Genomic DNA, 22,921 nt, shown 5'->3' with positions numbered 1-22,921 from the left:
AAAGGTCAAAATGTTGTGTAATTATACATTTGACCTGGTAAGTCAGAGACAAACAAACCTGGCGTTGTTTGCTGTAGCCGCTCAGTTTTCCTCCTCGCCAGGGGGGGGCGCTCTAGGCTTGCTGGGAGCATTTTCAGTAAACGGTCAGCCATCTGCCGCAGTCAGTCAGCTCCAGCGGGAATGGAAAATGGAGGATTGACCGAATAAAGACTGAGGGCATTGCATCGGTATTTCTAGCGTGTAGGTGGGTAGAACATATCTATGACATATAAACTTAAGCATCGCAGTGTTTTTGCTCCTGGGTTATTCGTCTTTTCTGTGTTTTTTGTCCTGTTGAGCTTGTCCTACTTCAGCTAACCAACGCAAGGTTGAACATGATGCGCCTGACGTTAGCTTCTCCGTTTAAGTTGTGTAGTCTGGCTACGTTGTTCCACACGATGTATCACATTATATAGTAGTACATGGCTTTGTATTGAGTGTCTGTTGTGGCGGCGCTTCGAGCAATTGCATTGTTATCTAAACGGCTAACAGCTACATGTATTGCGTGCTGCTAGCTTATCCATGCTCGTGGTGGCTTTTAGCGTAAGCCAGTCTTGTTAGCTACAAGTGCACGTTTTGCAACTCTTCGCTTCCTTGTGACAAATCCAGACGGTTAACGGCTAAATAGAATAGTTGAAACACGGAACTGTTTGCTTAGAGTTATACAAAGAGCTGGCGAATGTATACGCTCGATATTAAATCGAAGTTGTGCGTGTGATTTACGTTTGCCACTGGTAGTTGGGCTAACTGCTAAGAGGTGTGATAGCGTATTAGCTGTGCGGCCATCGTTGAGGATGTGGTCGCGGTTTGTTGTTTTATCGATAAAATACAGACTGGAAACCAATATGGCTTGTTTCGTACACACGTACAGCGCAGTTGTTATTGCATACGCGTGCAATCGACGCGTAGTTGTGATCAGGAATTAGGAGTTATATATCCTGCGCATTACGGCCGTGTGCAGTAGCAACCTTCAGATCGCCACACTGAAAACACAAGGCCACTGTTAAGACGTCTCACAGCTGAATCTGCACACTAAAATTGATCTAATCGCTTTGTCACAGTATGCGATCATATGAAAATAAATAAATTATTTGCATCGGGCCACTCCCACCTTTCCTGGCAACAGTTTAGCTCCATTCACGTGGCACGGTGTCGTGACCAGTGGCACACCATTGGAGGAATCAGGTTTAATCTCCTCCAGTTTTTGGATGGATTCCCCCCCCCCCCCCAGTGTTGACGGTGCAGTGTGCGAGACTTGTCAATTTATCAAGACTATTATAAAGGCAGATATACTTATGGCCATTATTCCATACACATGCATATATTTATTAAATGAATTGCTATGGTTTAAGTATTTCATCTGCACAGCATGCTCTTTTGAACTTTGAATAATACTGCAAAGGCGTCATTGTGTTAAATTAGATATGTTATTTTAGTTATGTCAAGTTCAAACTTAAATTGAGCGCCTGGAGAACTGGTAAATATTCCTGTTAGCAAACATCTTTTCATTTCTAGAAAAATAAGATTTTTATTTGGCATTTTATTGTTTACTGACTCTCTGCTGTTGTGTAATCTCAGCCTTTCAATGGAGCGCGGTGCCCCTAACTTGTGTTTCTCTTTCTTTGGCAGATCCTTTAACGTTTACCAAGACAAATGATTACTGCTGCAAAGACTTTGTTTGGTTTGAAGAACCTCTCTGCTGCCTATCACAGCTGAACTGCAGGTACAGACATGGGCTTTTTTCACAATGTGCTCTTAAATTAACGAATTGGAACTGGAGAATCTTAAGTGAAATACAGTTTTATTAATTTGCATTTGCAGTAAGACTTCACATAAAAACACTTTGCCTGACTATCAACCAATTTTTGACCCATAAATGTATCGAACATTAAATATTTGCATGTTTTTATTGCATGGTCTGTATATTTTTGTGATGCTGCTGGTTTTGTGACATTGTAATACTAAATTGCACCATTAGCTAACAGAGGGTATGCATATGATGTGACTGTTTACAGATGTTGCTGCAGTCTCTCCTTGTCAGTAAGAAACATGAAATGGTAAACATCCGCCATCATGCTTTTGCTTAGACGCTACTGCTATGAGAACAAAATGCGTCTGTGCAATCTACCACACACATTCATATAAACAAAACAAAATCCTGACAGAAATGTAAACAAGAGGCAAGCAATACAATTTGACACTTTCTACTGGGCTGTGTAACGCTTAAGGGCCAAGTGCACAGCTTTATTACATTTTCACTCCGATATTTAATAAATATTTTAAACATTTCCTTAGACATCAAGAATGTATTTTCAAGTCCATGTAATTTTAATAGGCTGACAAATGCAATGTACGGTTGGGCTTATTGTTCTCTCGTTCTTGATACACACAAACATGTACAGTGTATCTGTCAGGGAACTCTAGCCACAGTTCAATACCCACACAGTACAGACAGCGTAGGCTGTTGTGTGTGTATATAGGGCTGCACGACATATTGGAAATTTTACCGTCATCAGAATATGGGCATGTACGATATACGTATCGCAAAAGACTGCTTGAACTGGGATAAATGGTTCTGCATGTCAATATATTCGGTCAACCAGATGGAGCTCTAATGCCCTAGATAATAAATTACGGATATTTATATCGTTGGCGGCCTTTCCAGGGTTTTTCCTGCATAGAGAATTGCGAGACGCCTCCGTCAAATTTCGTTCGACCACCGCCTCCGGACGAAATTCTAGTACAGTTGAAAGTGCTGGTGATCACATTTGTCGTACTATAAAATAATTGCATAGGCTCTTGGGCGCACTCGCTCTCTCTCTCACACACACACACACTCAGCTGACGTCTCTGACTCGCTACAGTTAAAATGTTGATTTGTTTGAAACAACGCCACAATATCAGCACTGATCATCACACAAAGATCGATACCTTTCTTAAATGAGTCAAATCTTTCTTCAGAGCAGCACGTGCTTTCATCAGCCTTTCCCGCTCGCTCTCTTCCTCTCACGCTGACACACACAAAAACAGTGTCATCGGACATGTGTAAACTCAGACTGTGTAAAAACTGAATTTGTTAACGTAGACAATGTACGGAGAAATGGCGGGGCGCGCTCGGTTCGGTTGGCCATGCGCAGTGCGAATGATAGACCCAGAGGAGCAGTAAATTACTGTAAAACATAACTTTTTTACAGTCTAAACATGTATGAAAAGACCCCAAATGATCACTGTAGGTGGACTTAGTTGGACTTGGTGGTGCTGTGCAGCTGTCCGCGTTCCCTGTGTCCGTAGCCAGGTGGAATATATTCAATAAAACCATGTTGTTGGAATGGAAATAATGCATTTCATTTTTTCTAAGTCAGCATAGACCATTTACTGTATGAAGTCTGTTACCGGCAAACCCAAAGCTGAAAGACTTTAACACTGTATACTTTGTTTATTTATCTCAAGTCATATCGTCATAGCAACGTTCAACAACGTTATCGCACATTTCCCCAATATCGTGCAGCCCTAGTTGTGTATGTTATTTTTCATACTGATGGACCTATACATTTTTCTGTTAGTTTTCTTTTTGGTATTGCGTCTCCTCCTCCTTATGTTTTATGGCTTGTACCCTGCACAAATATAACTTGTTTGTTAAACTATTTTGGAGCCAGAATATAACATTGAATATAACACATAAAATTATTTTTGCGTTTTAAGACAATCCCTGTACTGGCTAATTAATATAAATCTTGTTACCCTTTCACCCTCAGTATTTGTCATATTATGAACTGACAATAGTTATTCATAGCTGGTCTTTTGTGCTCTTCTCTTAACTAGACATTGAGTTTGAAAGTAGTGATTGACTCTATCATCTATGGAGGAGAATGTGAGCCCTGAGCTCTCTCTAGCTCCAGTGCCAGAGCAGAGCCAGGACCGCATGGATAGCTGCTCTCAAGGTACCTTGGATGAGCTTCTTTTCCTTCATGAGAAAGGGGTGGGAATGTTTTAGCAATACTTGGCACAATGGTGGTGTGAGGTTCTATGATCTTTGAGTGATTTTAATTTTGGGTGAAAATGTTGGGTATGAAGGGGTCCAATCCAAGTCAATGAATAATTTTGGGTCTTTAATGGGTCTTGATTTATATTTTTATGTGATCACAAAACAGTCATTTCTTGGCAGTGTTGCTATGTTGCACTCTTGTGATTACATGCAATGATTGTTTTCTTTTCGGATTTTCTGTCTACAGGTATTGGAGAGGAGGATCGTGAGCAGGCTGAAACTGAAACTGAAAATGTGTCCAATGAGACTCTAGAGGAGCCAGATAAATCTTCCAGGGCCAGCAGTGAGATAAAGAAGACTTGGGGTTTCCGTCAGTCCACTGTTGCAAAGAGAGAAATGCCAGTGGAAGCAGCAACTAATAACTCTGACAACCGCTGTGCTGTAAGGCGTAGCGGTAGGCAGTCGAAGCGGACGGACAAACTCGAGGAATTCCTCTTGACAGCGAAAAGAGGTTCGAGAAAGAGTACCCCTCCCAGTCTGGAAAGTGGAGATCCCCCTTCCCAAACCCCAACCGATGTGGAAACTGCCTCAGAGGCCAGCTTCGATGGTAATGCTGACACCAGGGCTGCAGAGGATAAGGTGGAGTCCCCAGAGAGGAGGACACGAAGTAGCACAAGGAAGCAAACTCAGAGGCAAACCCGAAGTGGCAGAGTGACCAGAGGAAGTGGTGGAGCCACAGCCAACGATGAGGGCAGCTCTGACAATGAGGAGGACAGCAGAGATGCTATCAAGAAAGACCAGGTACAGGATAGCACCGAGGAGGAAAAAAATGATTCCTGTCCCGCAGATATAGGGAGTACCGATACTGCAGAGCCTGCCCCAGAGCAGGACTCTGAGAAGAAAGAGTTGCCTGAGGAGATAGACAAACAAGAAGAGACAAATGACGAAGCAGAAACGGATGAAGAATCTGATGAGGATAGTGAAGAAGACCAAGCTACATCAATGGTGGTAAAACGTGGCCCAATAAGAACTTATGTCAACAAAAAGAAGGCAGCCAATAAGAACACTACCCCTGTTAAAGCTCCTGCCAACAAGTGCACCACTCCCATCAAGATCGAAACTAACCCTAAAGCACCTCCAGCTGCTGGAATCACTCGCAATCCCCAGACGCAAGAGGACAACGATGAGGAGGACGATGAGAATGAATCATCGACATCTTCGTCTTCATCATCCATAGACTCTGACGAGGGAGGATATGATCCCAATGCACTTTACTGCATCTGTCGCCAGAAACACAACAAAAGGTATTTTTTTTATCAATTGTTGCTTTATTAGTTGTTTCTTATATGATTGCTTAGAAAATGTTGAAGATAATGTGCAACTGTAAGACATCACTTTTAATTAAGTTTAACTTCTGCTTTTTGACATTGAGCAAGTTTTGTTTTGTTTTTATTCTTAAGGGTTGATATGTAAGTTATTTTCATTGCTACATTGCCAATGGTTGCATTAACAGCTGTTTACTCACAATTTCATCAGATATGTTGCACGTTCAGCATCAGCCTTCATTCCTTTACTTGCCACTTGTGGAAAACACCAACATTAATTATATTCTTGCTTCTTTTTCGATTGCTTACTTTACTTTATTTTTATGAAATTGGCATGCTAACCATCTTGCACCAGTAAGGCCAGCTCATCTAGTCGCTTTACGCTTCTGAGTTACTTTTGCATCCAGTCTGCCTTGAAAAAGTAGCAGCGTATTAAAACCTCTTGTCTTGTAAACACAACAATGGCTGAGGTTCTTGGCAAACAATAATCTATCTTTATTGGCCCCAAGCTATTTCCTTGTGAAACTTTGTCTTAGGCAGGAGCAACTACCAGCTGCTGCATTTGTTTTAGGTGTGACAATAGTGAGAAACAACTATGGTAACTCCTAATGTAGGCTGCTGTAGCATATGGTGTAGCCAGCAAGTGGTGAAAATGTAGCTGCCCGGGGGGGCAAACACCCCCCATGCTAACATCAAGTGAAAACAAGGAACTAAAGAATTTGGAATTGAAATTAAGAATGAACATTAACTTTGTTACTCACGAAGCAGAAGAAAATGACTCTGTGACAGGATAACCACAACTCTAAACCATAGATGAAATGTATGATGTGGAGACACATACTGATTATAGATCTTCCTGCTGGAAGTTCCAGTGTCTTGTATTCATTTTTTTTAAATTAAATTTACATAACCTGACATAACAATTGAATAGTGTTTCTAAAGCAGCAACAGTGATGTTTACCACAGGAGAGGCCCTACTAACTCAATGTGTCACTGGAAACAAATCCCACATGTCTGTAGATTAATATATTCCTGACTGAAGTTTAGAGAGAATACAAGTCAATACAAGTACAAGTCAATGTCAGTCCTCCCTCTGCTACTGCTGTTATTCACAGGAGCGAATCAAAATGAGGCTTTTCAATTAAACATGGTCAATCATACTTATAAATCACAGGGACTTAGGAATAAAGGCTGTTCTCCAATACAGGTCTGCCTCAAACAAAAGCAGTTGAGGCAAATGAAGGTCCTGGTCCCTTATTGAAGACATGCAGTAAGAAAGTAGCTGGCCTCCAGTGAGTAGTTGCTAATTGGCCGAAAGCTGGTGATCTTGGAAAGCACAATAATAGGATCAGTTATATCAGTACTGGAGAGTATTTCTTCTTTTAAAGATGAGCACAGAACAACACTAAAGGGTATTCTTGGTGAAATAAAAGGTCTTTGATCTTCTCCTGATTGGTTTCAGCAACCATAGTAGACAGATGGTTTGTCCTATCCCCTGCCTAGTAGTTTTTGTGAGCGCTTGTACTTCTTTCTCGACACAGTTTGCAACTAAGCTCTCCCAGATATGAATAATCAGATGTAACAAACCATATAGTTCTGTGTAACTAACATCCGTTGCATCAGGTTTCCCTTCAGTTTGAAATAATGAAAGAAGCCATTAGGTTTGTGTTGAGCATCATGTTTTGGAGAAGTTGCACTACAAATGTCCTGTCCTCACTAGGTTTATGATCTGCTGTGACCGCTGTGAGGAATGGTTCCATGGAGACTGTGTGGGAATCACTGAGGCTCGCGGGCGCCTGATGGAGAGAAACGGGGAGGACTACATCTGTCCCAACTGTACTGCTAAGAAAAACCAGGTGGTAAGGCCCGCGACGACAGGCCTCTCGACAAATACAGAGGCCGGGAGACTTAAAGCTGATGCTGCTTCTGCTGGGATCTTATATGCAACTGGCGAGAAAGCTTACACAAGTAAAGCAGACAACGGTCAGGCTGTGGCAACACCTCTGTCCTTCATATCAACCGGACCTGATGAACGGACATCAGAGGATATGGGCATCAAAGGCAGGATAGAGAAAGCTACTAATCCAACTGGGAAAAAGAAGATAAAGATCTTTCAGCCGGTAGGTCCTTGATACTGATTTCAACTTATATGCTTAAAATATCACTGTCTTTATGAGGACAGCCATTGAATATTAGACAAGTTTACAGGGACACATATATCCTGATATTAACCAGATAAAGCCAATAGTCTAAATAAGACACTGCCATGTAAGTGACATTTCTTATTACTTTAACCCAATTAAGACCACACACAGAAGTAATTCAACCTATGGTGGTAGCTGTGGTGCGCACGAATGCCGCTCTCACGCACAGCAGATTCACAGAATAAAGAGTGAAAGAAGTTCTTGTGTGAAAGACTATATAGAGCTATGCAATGCAGTAACGGAACAAAACACCAACTCAGATCTCTTATGTTAATATGAGAAATGTAAAAAAAATGTTTGGTTCATTATGAAACTGGCAGGACAAGTTAAAGTATGGCTGGCCACAGTTCCAGATAATTAATGGGAAACACTGTTGGAGTAAGCAATATGAATGGACTATTCTATTAGCAATGTGTGTAAACATCATAATAAAAAATGTCTTATTCAGAATAAGGACATTAGTCGGAATAATGACAGTGAGTCCATGTGAGAGTTGCCACTGTCTGAGTTGGTGTATGCATTGTTCAATGTGCATGTAAAATGTTCCGATAATCAAAATTTAAACATTACAATTATGCCATTGTGAACTTATGCCATTGTGAAGATGGTTTAATTTCACCACAGTCACTGCCAAAGGGGCTGAAGTGGGATGTGTATTTAATTGTCTTCCAGTCTGTGAAAAAGTACGTTGCACCATTATTTGAACTGTTGCAGTATTTTGAGTCTAAATGGGTGGCGCTATTATATTTTAGAATGGAGATTAGGACCTTTTAAATCTAAGTCAAATGGCATCTGCTTTCTTGTTGACATGATTATATATCTCTGTGGACAAACAAATGGTTGAAGGCATAGTGTGAGCACAGAGCGTCTAACCACTTCAAACTGAAAGTGTCTTTACTAAGAATGGTATACATATTTTCAAAAGTTACTAGATTAATAAAATGTATATTAAATCTATAAGGGTATTGTAACACCATGCAAAATGACAATATTCGTCATTGGCTGTATATTTTATTGTGCACTACACTGAAACAGGCACTACAGCAGACAGCCATGCCAAAAGCAGACCAGAAGGCGACACCCATGGTGGAGAAGAAGGCAGCACCCACAGCACAGCAGAAAGCAGCCCCTGTCACGGAGCATAAAGTGGCATCAAACGTGGAGGTGAAAACATCACCAGAGGTGGAGGTGTCAGAGGAGAAGACCGGACAGAAGGCAGTGGAGGTGTCAGAGGAGAAGACCGGACAGAAGGCAGTGGAGGTGTCAGAGGAGAAGACCGGACAGAAGGCCGAGGAGGAGTCTTCCTCTCCCAAATGTATCGGGCCTGGCTGTGTGAATAACGCCCAGCCAGATTCAGTGTACTGTGGGAACGACTGTATCCTGAGACACGCTGCTGCAGCCATGAAGTCAATCACCGATGTCAAAGAGCCCAACCAGACGGCACAGAAAACCAAGTCTACACCTAAGGTAACTTGGACCATCTGAAGTGATGGCCTTTGGTCTTCCTGCAGGAATGTTCACGCCTTTCACTGAATTAGTTGTGTAGAGTAACCAATGCAACATCTGTGTAAGGTAAAATGTCAGTAACAACAATAGAAAGCACATTCTTCGATTTCGTGTGTAACTGCCAATCAGTCCATGACATAGACATGGAGATATCATATTTTTGTTTTCATGTCTGAACAGTTGAATTTCCTGAAGTACATTTTCTTGCCTGAATGTTCAGTCTATTAGCTTAACAAGTTACATCCAACATGGGAGAGTTGCGTATGTATGTCCGGTCTCTGGATGACTTGAATCATAATAAATATATATATATATTAACTTTTTTTAAAATCCTGTTCTAAGGTTGGTCTTGGCAGTGTCAATTTTTCTTGATCTGTCTGCTTCAGAACGAAATACTGGCTTAACGTTTAAGCAAAAATATTCAACACATGGTAATTGGCAGGTGTTGCTCTCTGGTGAGAGAATATTTAAATGTTGAAGTGCCTGTTTGAAGAAACAAATTCAATGGGCAGAAAACCCAAATGTGTAGAACAAAACTGACATTTAACCCATGCTCCATTATTAACCAGCTTCTTGGGGCATTAGTTTCAGCTTTCAAGGGTCTGAATTAAAGTGAATGACTCTTTTCATTTAAAATAATTTTATAGATGCATTGCCATGAATTGTGAAAGTGAATAATTTTCCCATTTACACTTGAAATATTGCGTTATGCCTGTAACTAAAATGAAATTACTTTAAATTCCTTGCCTTCACAGCAGATAAGTTACAAACTGTCATTATGCATTTGTATTATTATTTGCATGTCCTCGCACTCTTCATTTCTAATGTCCTGCATCATTTATACTGATAAGTAGTATGCAATACAGTGAGGGGAAAACTCTTACACTAAAATATATCAATAGTATATATCAACATCCACTGTCCTTGCTTTTACTTTTCAAATCTTGTATTTGCCGAATATGAACATAATTTTGTCTATGCTACCTCCAAGAACCTTTAGTCCTAGTCTTCTGTTAAATAGTCAATTATTTTTTATTTCTGTGGTTGTTTTATTTGTTGCAAACCATGATTCTTCAATGTCTCTTTACAGCATAAAGAAATCCTGTTCTCTTATTACTCTGAAAGCTCTGGTTGGCTGTGAGCTTGAGCTCTCAAAGGATCACAGAGAAAACAATAATGCACTGAGACATTTTATCTATACATGAATGAATTGTGGGTTCACGGAAACAGTCTTCCTAGTGTTTAAACACTTGAAGTATTGCTACTTGTAGAAAGCCAGACAATGATGAACTTGCTCTCTCATACAGTGTCTGAAATTAAGTTTTTGGCTCACTGGCCCAGACCTGTAAATGTACCTGCCAAGAATCATTTGGTCCAGTGTATGTGTATTTCCACATTTGCAGAAGATTAGATGGTGCTTGTCAGATGCTGCTGGAGTATGTAGAAATGCCATCAAGTTACTTTCTGTTAGTTATACTATGCACACAGTGTACAGTGGTTAGAAAAGACCAGACGGAGAGAAGGCAAGTGTCGGTGATTAAACCAGGGGTTGATTGCCCTGGTATTTAACAGTTTTTTACATTGGGAATCTGCTCTTTAAAGCCCACAGAGCTCATGTCAAACATTTCTTTATTAGTGTTAGTGTCAATCAAACCATGTTCACTGAGTGTTGTTACTAAAAGACCTAAATGTATGTTTCTTCCATCCACACAGAGGAGCGCCTCTGGTGGGAAGAAGACACAGAAGACGACCCGGGACGAGTCCGATTCTGATTCTGATTCTGACTACAGTCCTGATCCAGATGAGGATGACGAAGATGAGCATGCTGAGGAACACCCGCCCCCGCCAGCCACTGCATCCTGGTCCAGCGACCATAATTACATTGCCGTAACACCAGAAAAGACTACACCCATATCACCAACAGTGTTAAACAAAAAGTGTATGTATCTCTTTGAAGGTCTAAAGCTGTTGTCGAAACCACATTGTTGTTTTTCCATGATAAATGTGGTTCCTGTCCTGCTAACACAATTTAGATATGATCAGTACATTTGGGGAAGAACATGAACTCATCTGTACACTAGAGCATCGACTGCTTTACATGGTGTTGTGAGTTTAATCCATGTTAAGTTTGTTAATGAAATGTTGGCAGCTGTGGAAAAGGTAAGTGCCACTTGTGGTGTTCTGTAAGTATTCAATAATCCAAAGGACTTTTATTTTGAAAGGGGCACTCTGTAGATGGCACACTGTCAGTAGAGAACAACCCGGCCTGTGAAACCAGTTATACAGTGTGTTCTGTGGCTCTGCAGGAGCTTTGTGCAGACTGGAAAACTTTATCTCAGCTGAGGCTCTGAGACTTTAAATTCTACAAAGAAAGCCTGTTACAAACTAGAGGCAGTGTTAAAGATGCAGGCTTTATGGGAATTGTAGAATCCAGCATTTTTTTATCTTGACCCACGTTAAGGACTAAAAGACAGCATACCTCGACATCTGCTGCACTGATTTTGACAGCGCTTTCTATATGAGCGAGAGGCTCAACTCTTTCCGAAGTCTAACGCGAAATACTCAGAGTACCCCTTTTGAAAAGCTTTCAGGTAAATTGCAGGTTTGTTGATGAAAACCTGTGAAGGAACGTGGTAGAGACGAAAGCAGGGCACTAATCTGAAATTGAGAGCGGTCAGCTGACTGATGCTTTGTGATGTATGAATGGGATGGTGCTTGTGTGTCTGGACTGAGTTAAATTGACCTGCTCTATTTGCCTGTGTGAGTCTACTTCCTTGGTTCATCACCTCAGCTGTTGGTCCCAAAAACAGGTCCCTCCCTCCGTCCCGCCGACAGGTAGGTGTTTCAGTATTCCCCCATGTTGAAGTGGACCAACGAAGCTAACGTAACCTCATATTGAGCTGATAAAATCAGCTGTTAGGCACAAACGTGCGTTTTTTCCTGCCCTAAGTTTGTGGGTAACAAACTTTTTCTACTTTTTTGATTCATATTGAATATGGTGCATCCTTTCTCGTAGGAAACTGGCTTAAAAATAAAAGGTGATATAACAGATTTTTGGATGCCTCGATTGATTATGTGAGCAGTGTTGGCTTGCTGTAGGATATCCTGACCCGTTCTGCGCAAACAAGCATATATTACTGATCAAACTACACACTGGAGATGTGGCCCTCAGGAGTCCCTCGATGGTGATCAACCGCACAAGAACCTCTGCTAGACCGCTGCAGTGACAGAGGAGACCAGCCAGGGACAATGCAGTGAAGCCCAGGAAGGCCCCAGAAGATGATGGGAGAACAAGGCCAAGCACAGTTTCAGAAGAGATCCAACTTAAAAGATTTCCACACACATTTTGCATCAGATGAGATTTGATCAATGTTGATGGGATCGTTTGTTGCAATGAAATGTGGACATTTGCAGTTTGTCTCACCTCCATAAGTGGTCATTGAATGCAGCATTAGTGTATTGATTGCATGGACAATGCATGCTAATGTAGTATAAATGCATCCTGTCAGGTCAGGAGACCAGAATGATCACTGACTGTTGCTGAGGTAGTTGTGGCCTATTAATTTTCTGATTCATGCCCATAATTTTACTGATAATTTGATTGTGTCTATATATGATCCTCAGAAATTGATTATGGTTGCTTTGTTTCTCTGAACAGGATTAATGTGGTTCATGTATTTGATGTCTATAGTGTGTGTTCAAGTGGGGTTTATGCTGTTGCAGTTTTAATACACTGAGACATGACAGATGAAGCAACTGGCAAGAGCAGATTACAGTCTGAAGAGGGATTTGATAAGTGTGTGGACATCTTGGTGCAAAGTGCTTGATATATTACCCTGATCATTTGATGTTGATGGTTGGATGAATTCATGAAATTTAGTAATACATTCAAATGACAATCATTAGCAAGACTTGGATTTAGTTGTTTTGGGGTTCAGAGTTCGTCCCTTTATGAGCTGCTGATAGTATTTGTTGCTAAGCTTGTGATAGGAATACATTTAGATTTATAGGCTTTATGTGGGTAATTAATCTTCAACTTATTATTCCCTGTTTGCATTTAAACTTTTATTCAATTTTCAGGGTTGTAGATCATTTTTGCCTTAGTCTACAGTGACAGGAGGGCTGAACTACATCTTAGCAAACTGGTCGATGCTGGTCTCACATTCAAGTGAGAAGATGGTCCTTCCTCAGTAACTCACTGAGTTTAGGATCCCTGGGCATTGAGGATCAAGTTGGTTTATGAGGCAGAAGTGCACCTCATGTTCGTTGCCCTCAAATGATTTTTTGGGAACAAAAAACATCTTTTTTCTCACAAATGTTCCTTCATAAACGGCACAACGCTGCTGTCACTGCTACAAATAAAAAGGCACTATTCATGGGGACAGTGTCGTCAACTGTTAATTTTTAACCTTGATTGCAAAGAATGCAAAAAAAATGTATCAGCTAGAGGAGGATTTGGTAATGAATTTATTTTCAGGATTTATTTGAGTTGTCAAATGTAAAATTCATAGATTGTTATTTTTCAATAACAATCTATATTATGAAGTGATTATCTGTACTTTTAGTGATACTGTACTGGCTCATTGCATCAGTTTAATATTCCATTTTTTTTTTAATGTTCGGTCTTGTTCTTGATTTTCAGCCCCTCCCGAAGAAGAGCTGCTGAGTGAGAAGGCCCAGAAAGAGAAGGAGCCAGCCGACACTCCTGACAAAGCTGCCCCAGCCTCTGCAACACCAGTCAAAGCAAACAACAAAAAGTCCCCAACCACTAAAGCTGCCAAGGTTTCCCCTAAAGGCAAGAAGCCGACTCCTAAAGCTTCCAGCTCAAAGACCTCCAGGAAACCTGTGACACCCCCAAGTAAAACTGCAGCAAAGTCCAAGAAACCAGTGCCGCCACCCACCCACGCCAAATCAGCCTATCCTCCAGGTCCGATCCACGTCACGGGGGCACTGAGAGTCGTCAAGTCCAACTTCACCATTCCTAAGAAGCAGCCGCAACAAAAGGACAATGTATCCCACAGTCATTCCTCTTCATCTTCAAGAGTCACATCGCCTAAAGTTTCTTCACCTTCCTCCAGCCACTCATCATCTTCATCCAGACACTCGCACCCTCCTTCGTCAGCACCTTCTGTGTCCCCCATGCCACCTCCACCCAACAACCAGATGAGACAGAACATCCGCCGCTCGCTCACAGACATCCTGTATAAGAGGTGAGTGTCCCATTCTCTTTCAGAAAACCTTTGCTGTTTCTAAAACTCTTGAGTAAATCCTTGGTTTAACTCATTAAAGCACATCTTTTTTGTTGTTTTCTTTGTCACCAGGGTGAGTGACAGTGATGATCTGAAGATGACTGAGAGTGAGGTGGCAAGGCTGGCAGTTGCGATAGAGAAAGAAATGTTCAACCTCTGCCTGAGCACTGACAGCAAGTACAAGAACAAATACAGGTCCCTCATGTTCAACCTGAAAGATCCTAAAAACAAAGTGAGTCAACACTGTCATGTATCCAGTATATATTCCCAGGAAAGTACATATTTATTGTCTGTGTGTGGAGCAGCTGTCTGCAGCTTTTATGGTTTTCCTCATGTTAAATAACTGTGTTGTGTGTTTGTCACAGGGTCTGTTCTACAGGGTGGTGGGTGGCGAGGTTAGTCCCTTCAGATTGGTGAGACTAAGCGCAGAGGAGTTGCTTTCCAAAGAAATCTCTGAGTGGAGGAAACATGACGCTCCTGGGGTAAATGTTATCTCCTTAACTAAAGAACAAGCACAATTGAGCAACACATGGAGTTGTGAGGCAAAACGCACTCCATGTTTGGCTTGCAGGACTTTAAATCTGTTTTATTTGCCTGTTTAGTGACATATTATGTATTTTTCTTCTGCAGGCCCAGTCTCCCAGTACGAGAGGCCATTTAGGCCATTCCAGACTGGGCAACAGGCACGACTCTAGCTCTCATAGCCTGGATTTAGAGGATGCCCCACCAACATCGGATGCAGATGTATGTATCGCTGCCGCCACTTCCTCTCGCATGGCTTCTGCTGCAGTAAGTGGTGGCGGGCTTTTCTTTTCTAGCTTTAATACCTTCCACTTTTGCACGGGTGTCAAACTGCACAAACTGAAATCTGGCTAAGTAACGACAGTTACCAAGATGCCAGTTTGGTCACATTTTTCCGACTGTCCTTGAATATCTTTTTCTGAAGCTCCATCTTTCTTAATATCTTGTTGCCGCAAATCCTACTTTCATCGACCTTGCCCAAAATACTCTGGTGCACATCTTAGTAATGGAATATTATGATTTTGAAGTGAGAGAAAATCAAATATTTGACCATGATCATCTTTTCTGTCCTCAGGACCTAGATGAGTTGGTTTCAGCTCAGTCCTCTGCTAGTGAGGGCGGCAGTAGCAGCAACGTGCTCGACATTTTCAGTAACATGCTCAAAGACACAACTTCAGAGCACAGGACTCATCTGTTTGACCTCAACTGTAAAATATGCACAGGTAAATTGAAGTTTGACATGAAGGTAAAATCCAGCGAATCATTTGTTACGCAGCAGATTAGGCTTTATTGGTGTTTCTTTTAACTTTGCCCTCTAGGTCAGAAGATGGAAGATGAGCCAGCATCTAAAAAAGCCAAACTGTCTAGACCTTCAAGACAAGAGCTGCATTCATCCAGGTCAGGCGATGCCTCTTCTTTAGGCCAAACACAGGACTCCACAGCCTTCCAGCACCAAGACCCCTTAGCGTACCACCCGGGCGCTCCATCGTACCAGTCCAACATGGAGGTCCCTGAATCCCAGCCACAGCTTTACCAGGAGGACCTCAGCATGCTGGTACCTCCAGTCCAGGCCCCCACACCTGTTGTACCCACTGTATCCTCTGTCAGCATCACCCGCAGGGACCCTCGCATGGCCAGGCACAGCTCTGCTGTGACTGTCACCTACACTGCTCCAGAAAAGCCCACCAGCAACTTACCAGAACCACTTCCTGCTCCTGTTATTGCTCCAGTGGAGGTTGTGCCCAAGGCACCACTGCCGATGCCTCCAGCTTCGCCATCCTCAGTGGCTGTCTCCAAACCATCGAAAACAAGGTGTATATTTGTTTTACAGCAATATATTATGTGTACAATGTGATTACATTAAGAATATACTGTATATGTTTGATTTTAATTGTAAATGTGATTGGTGTTGTTACAGTGGAGTATAATGGGACATGGGTCACTGTTCTCATCTGAAGCTCTATTTGTTCAACGTTAAGAAGCCTTGATATGTGGCTTCTGACTTTTTTCTAAAAGAAACATGGTTTTGGTTTTACAGTTCACTTGAGCCTCCTCCTGAAGGTGAGACAGCAATTTTCCTCCATGGTCAAGAAAAGATTTGGAAAGGATTCATCAACATGCAGACAGTGGCCAAGTTTGTAACCAAGGCCTACCTGGTCTCAGGATCCTTTGAACACCTGAAGGAGGTTAGTTTTTCTTTGGTATAAGTTTAAATGTAAGACTGTGTTCATCACATCAAACATTTGTTCATTTGTTAATGAATGCAGACGTCTTTGGTGCACACGCACAAAAAAAAGCATCATCTTTAGTTTTGTTGATGTTCTGCAGGACTTGCCAGACACCATTCATATTGGAGGCCGAATATCTCCTCACACGGTGTGGGACTACGTCGGGAAGCTTAAAACTTCTCTCTCCAAGGTTTGTGCTAGCTTGTAGAGAAGTGTTCACCATTTTCATTTTTAAGGCCTTTTATCACATACATACTGATCTTTGCTCTTTTTAAAACCTGTGCCCACAGGAGCTGTGTCTGATCCGCTTCCACCCAGCCACAGAGGAAGAGGAGGTGGCATATGTGTCTCTTTTCTCTTACTTTAGCAGCAGGAAACGATTTGGTGTGGTGGCCAACAACAACCGCCGCATTAAAGACCTCTATCTCATCCCACTGGGCTCAAAGGACCCTTTGCCCTCCAAACTATTGCCGTTTGATGGGCCAGGTAAGCAGTTCCAGGAATACGCAAACATTTCTCTGTATGTAAATGTATTTGTTTCAATACTGTCTTGTTCATTTATTAGTCTTTGTACATGTGGTGAGTATATTTGTCTGTACACCTTTGCATTTGACTATGGTTGAAATGAGAGCTTGTTTGATTCCTGGGTTTGTACTGTAGGGGGCACTCACACTTCTTGTTGAGCCTCCCCTGGTAAACACCACTGTGCTGTGTATCTGAGTTTGTATCACACATCTCTAATAAAAGAAGTTTGCATCGCAGGTTGGTGCCATTTGAGTCCAGTCTCAGCCTGTTGTTTCTTACGATTTGGCTCAGTCTAAACCAAACTGAATACCTGTGTAATCAATAAATCGATTTGAGGTAACTTGTCAGTCACTGTATACTATGCCGCTGTTGATATGGTAACATGCTGCACTGCTGGAATGAAACATGTTTTTAGACATGTCCTCCTAAGTGAAGAATCAGCACTTTATCTGAACTCAGAAGTTTTTTAAGCCAGATAGCACAACTGTCACATGACATTTGCAGCTGTGGTAAGTACAAGGTTGTCTAACTCAGAGGGGCTCAAACATCCGTAGATCTACTCCTGCATAGAGAAAGGAATATTGGATTGTGACATTTTTCTTTTCCTAGGAACACACTGCTAATGATCAAATCGATTTCAAATGGAAATAATTTCTGCTCGTGACTCTGGATATGCCGGAACAATAATATAATAATTTAATTGCAGTCCTGTTTAGCCATCTTATAGGTGCAGTCAGAGGAGGATTTAGTGATTTTATTTCTGTGAATATCTTGGTTTTATGATAAACATCTACAAATCACGTCAATAACAAAGGCAGGCCTGATACTTGTTTCTCTGCAGCTGGTGCTCATTCACTAATGTCCACAGCTATTTTTGTAGTTTAAAAGAAATGACCTGAAATTCAAAAACGGGTCTTGTGCCCATTGGGTTATTAGTTGAGCGTAGCCAAGCGTCCCACCATTGTCATTTGTTGTGTACGTTCCAATGTTAAACTTGAAAGAACTTTAGTTTTATACATTATAAAACCTTGTGTGCTACATATTCTTGGTGTTTTTACTGTGAAAAATCTAGAAGCTCTCATTTCACCAGGTTGTCTATTGCTCAGGTGAAAGATTCCCAAACCTCATCATGTGTCCAAAGCAGTTTTTGTGAAAAAAGCATTTTTAAGATTCTTTGTTTTTTTTCCCACCTTGCAGGGCTTGAACCTGCTCGACCCAACCTCCTCTTGGGGCTGTTGATCTGCCAGAAGGACAGGAAGCGTGCTGGTGCTCCACTGGAAGCTGAGGAGAAACGGTCAAAGATCCAAACCAAAGATGACGACACCGGCCTTCTGAAGCCATCTCCCTCAGTCAGAGTAGAGAGAAGCACACGACAGAGTCAGGAGATCTCCTTCAGCACAACTCCTCCAGGAACGCCTCCATCCAGCTCCTCTGAAACTTCCAGCAGCGCTGTGACAGCCTCCTCAGTCCTTTCACTCTTGTCCTCTGTCAAAGCTCCCCCCACATCCTCTACCACTGGCAAGGAGTCCCCATCCTCATCCAGCACTGCTGCTTCCTCTGCAGCCGCTGCAACTCCTCTCGAGACTATCCTCAGTCATTTAAAGAAGCAAAAGCATGACTCAGACGCTTCTAACTCTTCGATTGATAAAAGCGAGGAACACTCCCTGCCACCATCTACTCTGCTAGACACCTTTGTGAAACAGTTTGCCCAGATTTCTAAAGAAAAACCAGTGGAGGAGGATGAAGATGACCGACCATATGACCCAGAGGAAGAGTATGACCCCAGTAGGGGTTACAGTGTTCCCCAGAGGCCTGTTGAGATGGTAAGAAAACCTGAAGTCCCCAAGCAGCCTGTGGTGATTGCGAGTGAAGTTGATGATGTGGCATATGACCCAGAGGATGACTCAATATTTGATGAGGTGAAAACTTTAGTACCAAGTCAAACTAAGACTGCAGCTGTAGGTATCACTGATCCACAGAAGATCCTGGAGAGCCTGAAAATAATTGGGAACAAGATATTACAGAAAGAGGGAGATCAGCAATTATTATCCACAGGGACACCTGGTGCCTCAGACACACTCTTAACTCCAATTAACAAATCCCTTTTGGCCAATAGTCAACTACTGCAGCTTGGCAAAAAGGTGGAGGCACTAGTAAAGTCTTCATCGGTGGCTCCCTTGATCAACCAAAGGAGAGATCCTCGCCAGATCAGGGATCCTCGCCAGGCTCTGGCCGGCAGGAAACCGACTGATGAATCTGAGGAGTCAGAGGAGACATCTGCTGTGTTGGCAGATTCTACACCTCCTTCAGAGCCACAGCTGCCCGATGTTCCTGATGTCCCAGACTCATCACAAGTTGAAGAGACAAAACTGCTTCAAGAGAAAGTGAAAGCTGAGACCCTTCCCTTCATGGACTCAGACAAGTCAGAGGTGTCAATTCCTTTATTAGGAGAGGAGGTGGAACCTTATATGGAGGTCAACTATATGGATGAAAAAGAAGTGAAAAATGAGGAACCTGAGCCAGTTAAGTCAGAAACAGAGATGGACAAGTACAGTATTTGGCCAAATGCTGCCAGTATTTTAAAAGCTGGCGATGACTCAGAGTATGAAGAGAATAGCCAGGATACACCAGCTACAAGCTATTATGATGAAGCAGAAAATACCTCCTCTATACCTTCAACAATCCCAGTGCTCACTCAGAGCATACCAATGGTTGAGACTCAGACCCATCACATATCGCATCACATGTCAGCACCTGGCTTTGACAGCAAGTACAGACCTCCAGCTGACATCCCTCCCCTATCCACCTTCCCTCCCCATCAGATGCAAGGACAAAACTTGATAATGAGGCCTCCACCGATGTCTTTGCCGCCACCCATGCAAGGTCTTCCTCCAATGTCGGGGCCTCCTCCTATGCAGGGACCCCTGCCGCCCATCCATGTTCCTCCTCCTGTACGTGCTCCTCCCCCCATGCAGGGTGACAGTCAGCAATTTGGCCCACCTCCGGCTGCATACACCCCCTATCAGAACCAGTGGCCACGCACCCAGCCGCAGCAGCAGCCTCTTCCTGGACCACCTCTTCAGAATATCCTGCCACCCAGAGGACCACCACCACCATTCCCTCCAGTGGCCCAAAGAGGCCCTCCTCCTCAAATGTTTGATCCCTCCATTCCCCCTCAACACATTGGACAACAAGGTCCCCCTCCAGGGCTCCGCCCACCTCCTACTTTTGATGGACAAAACAACTTAGCTCCACCAAGATTCACAAGTCCGCCACCACCTTTTAATTTCCCTGCAAACAGAGGTCCCCCTCCACCTTTCACAAGTCCACCCCCTGGTCACTTTGATAACAGGCTTCCCCCTCCGTCCCACTTCCCAGGGCCTAGGGGAGCCCCTCCATCTCAGTACAGTGACCTCAGGGCCCAACCCCAAACGATAGACCAACCTCGAGGCCCTGCTGAACAGTATAACAAAGACCCTCCTAACTCTTTCAATCTAAATGTGGAGCAAAGTCTAAATGCTCACCATATTTTCAAAGACCATCAGGGCCCCCTGCCTGGTCCAGCATACCGGGGACCGCCTCCTAACCAGTATGAGGATAGAAGAGGTCCACCTCTCAGTGGGGAAATGAGCAGACAACACTTCAGCCAGCATAACCAGTATGTGAGCTCCGGGCCACACTCCCCACCACCTAACCGAGGTTCTTTTGACGACCACAGAGGCCCTCTGCCTCAGGAGAACAGACCACTTCCATCCCAGCCTTTTGGAGGATCAGAGCGCTACCGCCTCGATAGGCACTCAGATGAGGCTAGACCTATTCGGCATGGGGGGCCGCTGCTGCCAACTCCTCCAGAGGCTCCCATAGTTCCTCCAAGTCGCATAGGAGCCCACAGTCCAGACCTGCACAGGGACAACCACTGGCGTCGCCACTCTCCTGAAATTAGGAGGAGGAGCAGCACCACCCAAGAGGACCCAGAACCTCGCAGTGGAGATCGCTTTAGTCGCTTTGAAGGAGGGCACAGGGAACCTGTTCCTGGTCCCTTGCAACCCCCCGAAGAGAGACTGAGGGAGCTGTCCGAAGATCACAGGAGGGAAAGAGAGCGGGAAGTCCCGCATGCTGGCAGGCCATCATGGGACAGGGGGCAGGGGAAGCGGTGGAGCAGAGAGCGAGAGTGGGACAGAAGCAGAGAGAGAGAACGAGATCAAGATCGAGGCCGAGAGAGAGAACGAGATCAGGAGCGAGGCCGAGAGAGAGAACGAGATCAGGATCGAAGCCGAGAGACAGAACGAGATCAGGAGCGAAGCCGAGAGAGAGAACGAGATCAGGAGCGAAGCCGAGAAAAAGAACGAGATCAGGAGCGAAGCCGAGAGAGAGAACGAGATCAGGAGCGAAACCGAGAGAGAGAACGAGATCAGGAGCGAAGCCGAGAAAGAGAACGCAGCAGAGGGCGTGAGGGCGACAGGCACAAGGAGATTGAGGGAGAGCAACAAAGGGATCAAGACACCGACAAGAGGAAAGACCGGGAGAAAGACCGGGAGAAAGACCGGGAGAAAGACCGGGAGAAAGACCGGGAGAGGGACAGGCCCAGGGAGAGAGACTCTGACAGAAGGGACTCTGACCGAGACAGAGTTAGGAACCGCGACAGAGACCGTGAGAGAGACCGTGAGAGGAGACGGGAGAGATCTAGAAGCAGGGAGCGAGAAAAGGAGCGAGAAAAGGAGCGAGAAAAAGAGCGAGAAAAGGAGCGAGAAAAGGAGAGAGAAAAGGAGCAAGAACGGGAGCGAGATCGGGAGCGTAATCGAGACCGGGAGCGAGACCGTGATCGTGGGAAAGATCGCGGGAAAGACCGAGACCGCAACAGGGAAAGAGAGAGGGACAGAGACAAAGACAAAGACAGGGATCGTCGGGACAAGAGCAAAAGCCGGGAAAAGAGAGAGGAGAAAAAGGATAGCAAACACAATGTAACTAAGGATCGTGAAAAAACTGCAGACAATGACAAAAAAACATCGTAGTCAGTTTTATGGACACTACATTACAGTGTGAGACTGTTAAATCCTTCAACAGTTGAAATCATCACTGCAAATGCAGTAAGTCATTAAATTTCCACACTTGTGTTTCTGCACTAAAAATGTTTGTATTATCTTTGTCACCTAAAGTTTGAGTTTGAGAAAATAAAAAACAATTCACATTTGAGAAAATAAAAAACTGAAGGCCATCTTAGTTGCTTGTGTAGAACATGTATCAAGTAGGTCATTGAGTCCTATACCATGCACCTTCCTCCTGTCAATCTTCTTTTTTTTTTTTTAAACAATGCAACCGATTAACCCACCATTTGTAACATGTAAATATGAATATATTTGTGTATATACTGATGTTTTTAATCATACTTTTCTAAGTAGAGAAAATAAAAGCCATATATCTGAGATGGACCGTGTGAAAAGAAAGGCGACAATGTTGATAAACGGTGTGTTTAAATGTCGAGCAGCGTTGAACTCAAAGGCTTCTATCTACAGTATATACCCCATCAATGGTCGTTAATTAAATGTCCTGAGTTTGTTTCAGCTCAACTAATAAAAACTGTTTGACATTAATCTTGTGATATGTATTTTGTGTGTAAGATTATGGATTCATGTTTGGTTTTAAAGTGATGTGAAATTTCTGCTCTGTACCCTCTGGGTCATTAATTGATATCAATTCCTACCTTCGGCCTGGTGATAACTTTGAGCCTGATGTTTCCTCCTGAGTGAAGGTTGTGGTTTTAAACCCTTTTTTTATAAGTAGAAAATGACACATGACAAACAGCAAAACCTCACTGTGTTTACACAGTATAATAATAAAC

General features: G+C 43.1%; 1 protein-coding gene across 6 annotated transcripts; it reads left to right on the top strand.

The window, feature by feature from the left end:
• The first annotated feature begins 95 nt into the window (after positions 1-95).
• Positions 96-22,673, top strand: dido1 (death inducer-obliterator 1). 6 transcript variants are annotated; one of them, XM_034586597.1, is made up of 18 exons: positions 127-244; positions 1,669-1,762; positions 3,862-3,980; positions 4,272-5,328; positions 7,070-7,469; positions 8,589-8,807; positions 8,847-9,020; positions 10,773-10,998; positions 13,702-14,269; positions 14,381-14,540; positions 14,674-14,790; positions 14,939-15,097; positions 15,405-15,552; positions 15,649-16,141; positions 16,368-16,515; positions 16,658-16,747; positions 16,848-17,043; positions 18,280-22,673. In XM_034586597.1, exons 3-18 carry the CDS (start codon positions 3,899-3,901, stop codon positions 22,092-22,094), a joined length of 8,052 nt encoding a protein of 2,683 aa, XP_034442488.1. In that variant the 5' UTR covers positions 127-244; positions 1,669-1,762; positions 3,862-3,898; the 3' UTR covers positions 22,095-22,673. The 6 variants fall into 6 exon arrangements, with proteins under 6 accessions (XP_034442486.1, XP_034442490.1, XP_034442488.1 ...); XM_034586595.1 differs by having other exon boundaries at positions 96-240; positions 8,589-9,020; XM_034586600.1 differs by having other exon boundaries at positions 8,589-9,020; positions 14,939-15,052.
• Positions 22,674-22,921: the final 248 nt, after the last annotated feature.

This window comes from Hippoglossus hippoglossus, chromosome 5, assembly GCF_009819705.1.
Source record: "Hippoglossus hippoglossus isolate fHipHip1 chromosome 5, fHipHip1.pri, whole genome shotgun sequence".
Classification (NCBI taxonomy): domain Eukaryota; kingdom Metazoa; phylum Chordata; class Actinopteri; order Pleuronectiformes; family Pleuronectidae; genus Hippoglossus; species Hippoglossus hippoglossus.
This window is presented reverse-complemented; position numbering and strand designations above follow the sequence as displayed.